The sequence below is a fragment of the Pundamilia nyererei genome, unplaced genomic scaffold, assembly GCF_000239375.1.
Source record: "Pundamilia nyererei isolate P.nyererei 1_Seehausen unplaced genomic scaffold, PunNye1.0 scaffold00062, whole genome shotgun sequence".
NCBI lineage: Eukaryota > Metazoa > Chordata > Actinopteri > Cichliformes > Cichlidae > Pundamilia > Pundamilia nyererei.
The window spans coordinates 648,254-661,560 of NW_005187463.1; the positions used below are offsets into that span (position 1 = coordinate 648,254).

Consider the following 13,307-nt stretch of genomic DNA (forward strand, 5'->3'; position numbering starts at 1 on the left):
CTGCTTTTATATTTTCTTAGAAGAATATCCAGTCATATAATTAACGTATTGTTTAGGTCCCGTTGCCTGCGCGTGAGCTATCATAAGAAAGAGAGTAAAAGAAAAAGAGTCAGTGAGAGAGAGAGAGGTGTTGGTGGTGGGGGTGACACCCTTTTGCAACAAACCTGCCCACTGTAACAAAGCCGTGATGTTGCGCTGTGTGGGGATAAATTACTTCGCCTGGTGTTGTGGGGCTCCAAAGCATGAGCAGGCTGCGGACAGAGAGGACGGATCTCCCACACAAGCTGCTGCACTGCCTGTGGATGCACAGTAGGCTCCTCACAGTCTGTTACTTTAAATCAGGCTGTGTGTGAGAGATATGCGCTAACCGGACTCTCTTTTTTTTGGAATGATTATTTTATTTGTCGAGGTTCTAGTGCTGTCCTTCGGCTCACAGAGAAACGTGTTTGATTTTTTATTATTATTATTATTTTAAAGAATATATATATATATATTTTGAATCAGGCGCATTCAATATTTTGGAAAAATTCTAAAATATAATATTTTGCCATGAGGGAAAATACTAGGTATTTAATTATGCATTTTTTCTACCCCATTTAATTGGGGTATCATATTTCAAGCCTTTAATCTGCAAACATATGCATTTAACAATGATTTTATGTCTTGCCTGCAGCATGTCTATCATGGATGTGACAGTGGAGGGAGTGAGCCCAGCAACTCCGAGGGCTCTGTTAGTGACATGCATGACTCTGCTGGTGTCCCTGCACCTGTTTCGGTGGCTGTGTCGGCAGCGGTCCCATTCCTGGCCGCCCGGCCCCCTCGCCTGGCCGGTCATCGGGAACGCACCGCAGCTTGGTAACGCACCGCACTTGTATTTTACGCGCATGGTGAAAAAATACGGCGACGTCTTCCAGATCAAGCTCGGCAGTCGGACGGTGGTGGTGCTGAACGGGGGGTCAATCAAACAGGCGCTGGTCAAGCAGGGCTCCCACTTCTCCGGCAGACCGGACTTCACCTCCTTCCAGTATATCTCCAGTGGGAACAGCATGGCGTTTGGCAACTCCACGGGCTGGTGGAAGATGCACCGCAAAGTGGCCCAGTCCACAGTCCGGATGTTTTCCACAGGAAACCCCCAAACTAAGAAGACATTTGAAAATCACGTGCTCAGCGAGGGCAAAGAGCTGCTGCGGCTGTTTCTGAGGAAAACGAAGGAGGACAAATACTTCCAGCCCCTGACCTACGTCGTGGTGTCCACTGCCAATATAATGAGCGCGGTTTGCTTTGGGAAGAGGTACTCCCATGAAGATGAGGAGTTTCAGCAGGTGGTGGGCAGGAACGACCAGTTCACCAAGACTGTAGGCGCAGGGAGCATAGTGGACGTTATGCCCTGGCTGCAGTACTTCCCCAACCCCATCAAAACCATCTTTGAAAATTTTAAGAAGCTCAACCTGGAGTTTAGTGAATTCATTCGAGATAAAGTTGTGGAGCACAGAAAAACAATCGATTCAAGCACCATCAGAGACATGACTGATGCCTTTATAGTGACGCTGGACCAAATACGAGATAAGATGGGACTTTCTGAGAAAGACTATGTGTCCTCCACAGTCGGGGATGTGTTTGGAGCAAGTCAAGACACACTGTCGACTGCCCTACAGTGGATCATCCTCATTCTTGTCAAGTAAGATTTTTTTTATCATATTAAAGAATGATTTTATAGAAGGAGTTATTTATATGGATAAATAACTGCATGATAAATGACAGTTTATCTTCAACTTGTTGCTAAGGCTCTGCAGAATTGATGAAGTTTAGCTGCATTTGAGTTATGTAACAGCCCACTGGAGGTGTGTGTGTGTATGTGTGTGTACTTGTACTGGCAGTAATAAGCTGAAACTTCACACCACAATGAAAGAGAACAAAATGCCCAGTCAGCGTTTTAAAATCTTTAGTGCCATTTAATCTGTCCTGTGCCTGATACCTTTATCAGTGGATGCCTGGATTACAGAGCCACTATTTTTTTTTCTGCTTGAGTTGTGGCAAGGACTACTCGTGTCTATGGACTATCTAACATGATCCATTTAAGCTGTTAACATCCTACAGGTCACCAGTCATGCATCTAGGTGTAGGCAGTTAAATTAAACCTCATTTTAGTTGGGGGTGGGGGGGTGGGGGGGTTAACGGCAGAAACCATTTTCTAACGAAAAAGATTCTTCATTCCACTTTTTTCACCAGCAAGAGTGTTTAACTTCTATGCTGGCAGTAGTCACCTTAAATGTGTGTTCACCTGTGATTGCAGGTATCCAGAGATACAGGTGCGTCTCCAGCAGGAGGTGGACAAAGTGGTGGACCGGAGCCGTGTCCCTGCTATCGAGGACCAGCAGCAGCTGCCTTATGTCATGTCCTTCATCTACGAGGTGATGCGCTTCACAAGTTTCGTCCCTCTCACCATCCCCCACTCCACCACCACAGACACATCCATCATGGGCTACACCATACCAAAGAACACAGTCATCTTCATCAACCAGTGGTCCGTCAACCATGACCCAAGCAATTGGTCCCAACCAGATATCTTTGACCCAGAGCGCTTCCTGGACCAGAGCGGAATGCTGAATAAAGACTTGACCAGCAACGTGCTCCTCTTCTCCCTGGGCAAGCGGCGGTGCATCGGCGAGGAGCTGTCCAAGATGCAGCTGTTCCTGCTCACAGCTCTCATAGCGCACCAGTGCAACTTCACAGCCGACCCTGCAGTGCCGGTGAAACTGGGCTACAGCTATGGCCTGACTCTGAAGCCTCACCCTTTCTCTGTAGCCGTGTCTGTGCGCGATGATATGAAGTTGCTGGAAGCAGCTACCAGTCAGCCCTCATCAGACTCACAAACAAAAGAATAAATTAGATTCAAACTGTAAGGTGCTAAAAGACATGAAGGCAGAGGAAAACGTAGAAACTTTAGCTTTTGTTTGAGGCTGAGCACCATATTTAATGTCTGGAAATCTCAGGCCACTGCTTCTGCTTTTTGATCTCATATACACTGTTTAAAATGTTTCATGTACCAGAGTCGAGACTGATTTAACAGCCTTTGATTACTGACTTATTCTAATCAGGGCCAGAAAGAAATAGTAAAATGGTATCCAAATCAAAGAAGATGTACATCTTGTAAACGCCATCTCACCTGGATCAATCTCACATCTAACTTCAAAAACAGTCTCACATGCCAGCCAGCAATTAGGCACACTCCTTTGATTCATCAGATTAGAGGACTGCAGCACATCGCCAGCTGTGAACGGGACTTTCAAAGCAAGTCACACTGTGGTTACCTGAGTTCCAATTTACCGAAAAGCAGAAAGTTAAAGCTGTCAGTTAATTTGTTTTATTGTTGTTGTTTTTTTGCTGTTCTTTTGTGCTGTCAGTTAAAAGAAAACCAAAAAAAACAAAAAACAAACCCCAACAAAAAACAAAATATGATTTTCAGGAAGCTCTTAAATTCTCTTTCTCTCTGTATTCTTTGTGTTTGTGTTTATTTTCCTAATTAGGGCTCCAAACCCTTTCCAGTGCAATATCGAACTTGTAAAAGCAAAAATACGTGACATTTGAAGGTAAGCACTAAAGATTGGAGTTAATCCATTTTTGTGTGACCAAACAGAAAGTGCCAAGATCAGACATCTTGCCAATAAATAAGCTAATAGCCGAGCCTAAAGCTTCATATCTGCTAATATATTAAATACCTGACTAACACGTAGTTGTTGTTGTTTTAATATAAGGTATATATGTGTAGATGTGAATAAGGCTGATAAAAGCCAAATAGTACCTTTTAAGTGCTGATGTGATACATCTATATTCTGAAACCTGTTGTAGATGCTGTTTTAAAGAACGAGGCAGAGGAAAACAAGGAGTACCCCGAGCAGACATGCTGAAGGGAACACTTGTCTCTTCTTGCTGCCCAGTTCATGTATGAGAAAGTTAATAAAGCTAATATTAGATCAGTGTTGAATTAGGGATTTGCTTCTCCTTTTGTTTAAATTTCAGTAATGAACCGAACCAGTTATGTCCTCTTTTGATTTCCACACTCATGTTGCCAGTAACCAAATTTCTTTTACCTTTTACTTTTTTTTAATCCTATTTTTCTGTTACAGAAATGCTGATGAAATTGGCTTTGAGACAATACAAGTACTTTGTTAATTTTGTTTATAGACTCATCTAATTGCTGTGTGAGCACTGGAGACTAATAGACTGACTGTAAAGTCTTGGATTTGAGCATTTGTTGGCTTGCTGCTGATGCATTTGAATGAAATTCTGGCTAAAAAACCAACCGATTTTAGGTGTTAATGCATTTACAGCAGGCGGAAAAGCACGATGTCTGTGGACTTGTTCCACTGATGCTGTATTTCGCTTGATGAGATCAGAAAAAGTTGTATTGAAGATTAAAGCCGAAAGCATGACGAAAGTCAAGAAATACCTCAAATCCAACAATTTACATTACCTTTACCTCAAATGCGTTTTTTAATAGAAATATATACATTTGTGTAGATTTTTGGCACAAACAAGACATTTAACTCTGCTTAATGTAACAATACAGTGCTTTATGCTTCTGAGTACACAATGCTGCAGCTGTGATGTTATCTTGAGTTAGTCTGTAATGAGATTGTACAGTTGTATAATAAAAAGATTTCTTTTTGTTTTTCACATTTGTAGTTGGCTCTGTTGTAATCAACTTAAAGGGAGAAATGATTACATTTAAAAATCTGTATTTAAAGCTCATAAATCCGACCTGATTAATAAATCACTCTGAAAGTGAAGGACCCTTCGCCGGGTATCATGTCAGGTGGGAACAAAGTAGAAGTGTTGGCGAGGTGCCTTTCCCTTCTCAGCATTTTATCTCACTCTGTCAGAACATCCTGTTCTTGATCAGCTGGATGATTATAGAAAGCTAGCCAGTGCACGGCCAGTTCAGACAGTAGTTGACTACTGATATGCCGTTCTCCACGCAACCCTTTGTCCATTTCTAATAATACAAAGTGAAATCTGAAGACTAAATAGTGCCAGTGAAGTCATGTGTGGCAATGCTCCAAGCATAATCTTTATGAATGGGAAGGAAAACAGTGGGCTTTCTTCAGCTGAAATGAGAAGACAGATGATAAATGAGTTAAAAAAGAGCAAAGAAGCGGACAATATTGTGGTTAATGCACCCAGTGCAGCTGCACAGCAACTTCAGGTATAACTGCAGGGACGGGACAAAAGCAGTAACCCACTGAAGGTTGATATCGTCTGTCGCCTTGCATTTCAGGAAGCTGCAGAAGGAAGCAAATATTCTTCTGTAGAGTAGCAGAGAGTGAAACATACAGACAAAGTGCATGGTGACTGAATGAAGGTGACGAGAAATATCATGCCTTGCACAGATGGGCGCGTGCTCTATACAAGCTTGGTGTGCACAAACCATAATAAGAAGGGCTGTGGTGGTTTTATCCTGCTAAGAAATTCAAAATATTGCAAGAAGTGGCGCTAAGACGCATCCTATGTCATTACAGCTTAGACCTGTCAAGGCTGCATTAACAAGATTAGCATGAAAGCTTGTATCCTTCATTGGCTGAAGATAAAGCACGTACACATGCGGCCCATTCACACAAGATCCATCTGCTGTTGACTGCAAGTTGTGTAACTTAGACATAGCTGAGCTTAGATTGTGAATGGAGGGATATACGGAGATCTGAATGAATGTGAGTGAGATTAAAACTGATGTGGTATTCAGACAGAAGGCAGCCAAACTGTTGAAGCCCGCTGCTAGGAATGGTGTGATAGAACTGTAATGACACTGCACGGTTAAGTTAAAATGATCTTAACCGAGCAAGTTATCGGCAGGCTATGAGCAGCAGGGGTCAAAACCTTCATAAAGGGGTTAAGTTGAGATCAAGACAAGATCAGATTGGTCAAGATATAAAGACACGAACAGAGATCAGTAGGAAGTATGAAAACAATTTTGAAAATTTTGAAGAAGGTGATACCTGCAGTGTTATATAAATGCGGTCCTCTCTTGTGGAGGGACACCTGATTTGAAGACTAATTTATGTAGGTCAAATATGGACCTATAGCTCTAAAGTACCTGGGCCTACAACAGGGTTAAAAGAACTTACTGTAAGTTTGTTTGACTCTCTAATCAACTTCAAAATGGCATAGGTACCATTTAATGAAGATAATGAAGAGCTGGGAATGTCATACAATCACTCTGTTACTGAACGATTAAACAGACTATGTAGCTCATAACCTACAGAGGAAACATAAATGTACCACATGAATTGGTACAGTTCATGTAGCTAAAATCTTTTTAGCTCTTTATGAATACATCCAGGATTCAATAGCTTGCAGAACCATCTTTAGCAGCAATGACTTAAGCAATTGTTTTCAGTCTCTATCAGTTTCTCACATAGTTGTGGTGGGATTTTGGCCCACTCTTCTTCACAGTGTTGTTTCAGTTTATCGAGGCTCGCGGTCATATTCGTTTATACACAGCTCTCGTAAACTCTTTTGTCCAAGCTTTAGTTGTCAAACAGATGGCCTCACATTTCATTCTAGCATACATTGGTATACACAGGAGTTCACGATTGACTCCTGTGGCGGCAAAACAAGCCCGAATCTCCACCCAACCACCACTACCGTGCTTGACAGTTGGTATGAGGTGTTTCTCTGAATGTGCCGTTTAGTTTTTGCCAAATGTGGTGCTGTGCATTATGGCCAAATAGCTCTACTTTGTTTTCATCTGCCCAAAGGACAATCCTCCAGAAATCTGGTAGTTTTTTAGGATACAATTTATAAACTTAAACCATGCTGCTGTTGGCAGGCTTCCTAAACAAGCCTGTAGACCACAGGTGTCAAACTCCAGGCCTTGAGGGATTTTAAATGTGTCCTTGATACAACACAGCTGATTTCAATGGCTAAATGACCTCCTCAACATGTCTTGAAGTTCTCCAGAAGCCTGGTAATGACCTAATCATTTGATTCACGTGTGTTGACCCTGGGTGAGATCTAAAACCTGCAGGACACCGGCCCTTGAGGCCTGGAGTTCAAGTTGTACATCTAAGGTTTGAACCTGCAGTGAGCTTGCTGAGATGTGCACTCCTGGAAAGATCGTGAAATTGTGTAAACACACCAAATGTCCCAAATCAGCAAAAATATTAACACAACTGTTGTTTTTATAGAGGTGCTCACTCTTGCTGATGATCAGTTATTTAAGTGCAATTATTATTTAAGTATCAGCGACTGGCTGCCAATTACCCTTTTAATTCCCATGGAAGCAACAACAGCACCTTGTTTTACCGTAGGACTGCAAACAGTTCTGTCAAGGTTTTATTTTTCATGACTGCACAAATAGATAGTAAATTATCCTTTGAACAACATGTAAATAAGTTGAGCACCAGATAGATTCCTGTCCATAAAAACTTGTTTGGACAAACTTGAATCTTGTGGGACGACAGGGGATCAGCAGAGAACAACTAGCCTAGCTAAGCTTGGTCACATTGCCCCCCCAAAAAAATACCATGTACCCTGTAAAAGTCTAGAATTTGCTCTTGTTTGTGCCTCTTTTGCACTTATTTACATTTCAGTCATAGAAAAAAAAAATTAGTTTCTCTAAAAGAAAACAAACCAGCAATAAACTCTAAAGAAAAAATGTAACCCCATTTGACTCTTTAACTCCTCCAACCTTCTAAATGCAACACCCTGTCTGCAAAACCATTAAACAAAAAGTTTGATAAACTGCACGTCTGTTTTATGATCAAAAACATAAATGACAGCCCGTCAGTTTCCTGGATAACAAACAGGTTATAAATCTGTTATGCAACAATGGACAGCTAGTGTGTGCACACACATCCAGACCAACGTGTAAGTGATTTCTGCAGCTGTCTCAACTCAGACTTTTGATTAAAGAGCACAGGAGGCTCATAAAATCAGCCAGGAAAGGTGAAGTTTTCATTCCTGTATAAACAAACACCTGTACTCACTTGGGAGGCACCCTTTTAAAATGGCTCTACTGCGGGAAAAAAGAAAAGAAAAGTTGAAACATGACTAGGCGGGTGGGAAGTTAGCCTGAATGTGATCCAGTAACAAACTCTGAATTGCCCTGGCACAAAATGTACAGTCTCCGTAATCATGTAGGCTCCAGCAGGAGCTTGTTACACTCTGTTGATTCTGGATTAAGATCAATTTAGAGTATAAGAAAAAAAAAATAAAACAAATAAATCACTGTATAGCTTAATTATAAGTTACAGCTTACATAACTTTACTCCTCAGCAATAAAACCTCAAAAAACATAAACAAGACAGACAAGCTGGCAAATTTGATCAGGATTGCACAGATTTAATTGTAGATTCCAGTACCATCAATCATTAAACACACACTGTCTAAAATACAGCACAAGTATAATGCATAATCTCCATCCGATGCGATACAACCTTGAGGAACTCGTTATGGCATTAGAAAAAAAGAAAAACATTTGTAGTGTTGGTAGAAAAATACATAAAGCGACAAAGCAAAATAATTCATTTTGTAAGTAGACTTAAAAAATACAATGAAATAAAAAATAAAACCCCTAAACTAATTTCCAGTATCAACAGCACCGACGTTTTCAATCAATATGCACGTTTTTCTTCATTGAGTAGAGATAATAATAAAAAATAACAGCTGAGAATATGTAAAAGAGTAATAAAAGGAAACATTCAAACTTCATTTCAATCTGATTGGGTCACATTTTAGTGGCAGTATGCAACCAGGAATTCAGTGCTGTGTCATGATAAACAACGAGTCTGAACCTGGCATTATTGATCGGTTTTAATGGACAGCCATCAGCCCTGTGGTTTTTGTTGTTGTTGTTTTTGTGTTTTTGATGGCAAAAAAACAAAACATGTCCTCAGATTTCCTGTCAGTGACTCTTTTTACATGAACACCAGATTCATTTGTTTTTTTTAAGTTCCTTGAATCCCAAGTCAGATTTGGTTTTCCATATTAACTGAAACATATCCATTTCACAGTAACCAGTACAATAACGTGTACTATATATGCAGCATAATGACACCTTTCTATATACATCAAACACCTTTTCGGTTTCCTGATTCATGTTACGTAGCTCTCCAAAAAAAATGCTGACTCAGAAGAATTCCTAACATGTTTCAAACTAATCACATGTGAGTGTGTCAGAGCTCAATTTAAAAGGTTAAAAAAACATGAAAGCGTGGAAAATCAAATGTTCTTGGTGACCTATGAGAGGAGGAAACCTTCCAGGAATAGGAACTCTGGAGTAAAAGGCGCTTCTGTTCAAAAAAAACCTGTTGTGTTCCTGTACAGGTGCTCTTTGAATCTATTAAGAGGAAGTCACTGACATCATTTATGGTTTCATTTTTTCCATGATCTGGCAAACATGCAAAAGGGCACATTAAATACAGGACTTCAGGTGTGTGGTGTACACATAGAACTTACTGCTGTCCAATACTACACTTCATTTGGTGGTACTGCTGTCACAGAAACTGAGGAGCAGGAGGGAAACGAGTTTGAGTCATGATCAGAGAATTTATCTGTGAGAAAATAATCTCATAAAGTCTGCACGTGAATGTTAAAAGAGACTATTATTGCTGGTTTGTATCGGGAGGGTGGTGGTGGCTGTTCAGTGGTCACAGCAATGCAAAATGTTTGGGTGCGTCATCGTCTGATGTGATAGGATGGAACAACAAACCCTGTTTGTCACTTTCCCAAAAGGCGACAGGTCTGTGTTATCAACCTGAGACACACTGGGATTAAGTTTCCTATCAGAGCAATCAGACCTCAGAGAATGTCTGCTACGCACTGCTATAAGCTGAAGAACACTGGTTTAGCTCACTCATTTAGCTGGAATCCTTTATGATGATTGGTTTCTACTTTTAAAAATTTCATAATACAAATATGACTGGAAAGGTACAACAGATGATCTGGATGCAGTAGCCTTTTACACCCACGGGCGCTATCTACACTCACAGAGTGAAATAACACGATGGTCTATCACATGCAGCTGCAGTACTCGCAAACTGATTCCCAAAAACCTTTCCTCTGCTGTCACACTCCAAGTGCTGGGCACAGTAAACTCAGCTCCTTTTGTGCCTCTTCATTCTGAAGGTAAAACACATGATAATGAATGAGTAACACCTTCAAACAGTTAAATATCTTGGTTTAATTTGCCTATTACAGCAGGCTATGATTAGGGATGGGTATCGAAAACCGGTTCTTGTTGAGAACCGGTTCCCACTGTTTCAATTCCTTGGAATTATTTGACATTTTCGCAAACGATTCTCTTATCGATTCCAGTCGACAACTTTTCTCCATGCGCCTGGTACACTGCTGAATAACGTCACCATGTTGCGGAGCGTCATTTACCTGGCAGGAAACACGGCGCCTAAGCGGCTCAAACGCTAAAAAGTTTGGTTATACTTTACGAGAACGGATGACAACAGGGCAACTTGCAATACTTGTAAGTAGATATTTCATTTAAGGGAGGAAACACTACGAATATACAAAAGCATTTGCTCACAAAACACACGATGACCTTAAATGAATGTCGTGTTTTTAATTCCGCTCCGGACTCGTGAATCTCAACCCAGCAGCAGCGGTAACGTTTGCACGTCCTCTCCCGTTAATGCGGCAGGTAAATAATCAACTAACGGTGCATATTATGTTAGCGCGATTTACCTTATTACCAACCCTGCCATTACTGTGCATTTAGGTGACCATGATGAGACAGACAGACAGAGTCTGGCTCAGATGCTGGCAGTTCTCGCTGCAGTCTACCAGTAGCATCTCCTTTCAGGCCAGGATAGACGAATGTCACCGAGCAGTGAGTTTGTGGTAAAAGGCTTGCACCCATTTGCCACAGCAGATGCCCCCGATTTTTGGTAAGTGAATGTGTTTAATTGCAGGCAGAGACATTACTGGATATTCTTGTGTAATTGCTACAGAATAATTTATGTTATACTTTGTTATTGCTACAGAAGAATGTTTATTTTACATTTACAATTTTTTCCCCGGGGACCCTGTGACACCCCATTGTAGAGCCATAGGCTGGATCTCTTAAGGATCTCTTAAGATCTCACTGTTGGGTTTGTAAGGCCATGTTACTCCTAAATTTCTATCTTGTTCAAAGACAAGATATAAAACAAAGTTCTAAGCTAATCGACCTTAGTGTTCTCCTTTTTAAAAAGAATCGATAAGAGAATCCATAAAGAATCGAATCGTTAAACAGAATCGAAAATGGAATCGGAATTAGCTATGATGTGTTTTTGCTAGCTGGATTCGATGAGGCAAAAACAAACAGATCTGAATACAGACGGTCCTGAAGTGTACCTCTTTGGATTCAGCACTCATTGAACAAGCAGCTTGACACATCTTCTTAGCCTTTTCGCACTGACCCAAGTCTTTGTAGCACTACCAAAGAAAAGACCCAGAACTGTCAAACGACTGTTTTGTCCTATTAGCATCTGTAAAACGGTTTATATTTCACAATCCAAGTACTGATATGTCTAGTACTAACCTTAGCCAGAAACACATAGTTGAGTTTAGAATAAGCTGGATGGAGCTCCTCGACCTGGTTAAAAACACAGACAAGAAAAGTTTCATAAGACTTAGTTAGACATAGTTTTCCAACGACCGCAAAAGACGCTAACAATTGTAGCATAGAAATAAAAAGCTAAGGTGCAAGTGCAAAAAAACAAAACAAAAGCGGTTAGAGGCAGCACCAAAAGGAATCCAATCCCCAAAGACACCACATGAGCCCATGTCCAATTTCAGAGAAGAAATAAAATACTTTTAAAACCGGTTACAACAGTTTTGACCTCTTAAGTCTTTTCCCCATTAGCTAACCAGAGCTAGTAATCAATGAGAAGTCCCAAGAACAAACGTTGACTTCGAATACCAACATGTCTACTGTGAAAGAAACAAACAACTAAACACACGCTGGAGTCATAAATAAGGCACCACAATAAAAGTCCACAAAATAAACGTCCATCTTTTATATACAGTTTATAGATTAGGTCAAAAACATTCAGATCACAGTCTGGACCTACACCAGAACTATTACTAGATTTTGACAGACCAGACTTTATCTTTCTATTTTAATCTGTGCCGCTTTTTCTTTGTTTTTTTTCTTATGGTAGCTAACGTATGTACACGTGTGATATTCAGCCAATCAAATCCTTTATTCAGCACATGAATACAGAAAATCCCACAAGACAGCCAGCTGTTGACTACATACAGACACTGACACAGATATAGTGATATACTGTTGAGCTACTTCAAAATATGTTGCATTGCATTAAAATGTATGCAATGCAACACAATGCAAGTTTGTTCAGTTGAGTTGAGGCGCACCAACTCAGTACTTAGACAAAAGCAGACATATCAGCAAATTCCTCTGAACTGAGTGTCAAGCTAATCACACAGACAGAATCACTGTCTAAAAACGATAAAAGCCATGCTGTCACGACTTTCATTCACGTCTGTAATAACAGCTTCTGTTACTAACTGAAGCGTGTGCTTTTGGACTACGCATGAATATTTTGGTTTCACAGAGCTTGCTTTCATTCTGAGAATTCGATCTTCACACAGAAGGAGTAACAAGTTTAGTTTGCAGCATTAAATATGTCAAGAACGGAGCCGCATCTCTACACTAAGCTCTAGCAAGGCTGGGGAGGTGTATAATGTTTTAGTTAAAGCTTCTCCAGGTCACCGGTGACATGTTGTAACTGTGACCACCTGAATCAAGCTTATGGTCTAGAAGACATGAAGATGAGGCATGCATAGGAATATTGGCCAAAAGCAAAAGTAATTTCCCCCACTACATAAACATTTCCAATGTAGGAACAGAGATTAAGCCTTTCTAAATACAGAGGGTTTGGGCTTTAAAAGCAGGGAACAGATGCAACCTGCAGGCAAATTGCAACGTAGCACAAGATAAACAGGGGTGTGATTTACGTGTTTCATAACTGAGGTTAGAACAAGTATTCAGTTAAAAAGTACAAAAACATAAACCACTGAATAAGAAATAAGTCTCACTTCTTGGTTTGAGAACACGGACTGAATATTACATATAACCATCATGCCTACTTTATGCACTTTAGTTCAATGTGCTTAACTTTCTTGGTAAACTTTAAACCTCAGACGGCTACGCCCATCGTTTGTGCTCAGAAATGATTGCTCTTATCTGTACAGTTCATCGTGTTTCACCCCACTCTCTGACTTTGCCTCAAACACTTTATTCAGATGTGGACAGCATATTGCTTCAAGTATAATCCATTGGTTTAAAAAAT

At 40.5% G+C, this 13,307-nt stretch overlaps 2 protein-coding genes across 5 annotated transcripts in view; one reads left to right on the top strand and one right to left on the bottom strand.

The window, feature by feature from the left end:
• Positions 1-3,405, top strand: part of cyp1b1 (cytochrome P450, family 1, subfamily B, polypeptide 1) — a 5,236-nt gene extending 1,831 nt beyond the window's left edge. The window contains exons 1-3 of one of the 2 annotated variants that reach the window (XM_005735084.1): positions 235-566; positions 674-1,678; positions 2,294-3,405. In XM_005735084.1, the coding sequence (XP_005735141.1) occupies positions 550-566; positions 674-1,678; positions 2,294-2,885 (1,614 nt within the window). In that variant the 5' untranslated portion in view covers positions 235-549 and the 3' untranslated portion in view covers positions 2,886-3,405. Of the gene's footprint in view, positions 1-234; positions 567-673; positions 1,679-2,293 lie in introns of those variants that run through there. The other variant, XM_005735085.1, reaches the window with a different exon arrangement.
• Positions 3,406-8,523: 5,118 nt separating this feature from the next.
• The window catches only part of rmdn2 (regulator of microtubule dynamics 2), a 37,644-nt gene continuing 32,860 nt past the window's right edge, over positions 8,524-13,307 (bottom strand). For all 3 annotated transcript variants that reach the window (XM_005735088.1, XM_005735086.1, XM_005735087.1), the window contains exons 9-11: positions 11,534-11,587; positions 11,347-11,427; positions 8,524-10,119 (exon numbers count right to left, since the gene is read on the bottom strand). In XM_005735088.1, coding sequence (XP_005735145.1) covers positions 10,066-10,119; positions 11,347-11,427; positions 11,534-11,587 — 189 coding nt within the window. In that variant the 3' untranslated portion in view covers positions 8,524-10,065. The remainder of the gene's footprint in view (positions 10,120-11,346; positions 11,428-11,533; positions 11,588-13,307) is intronic.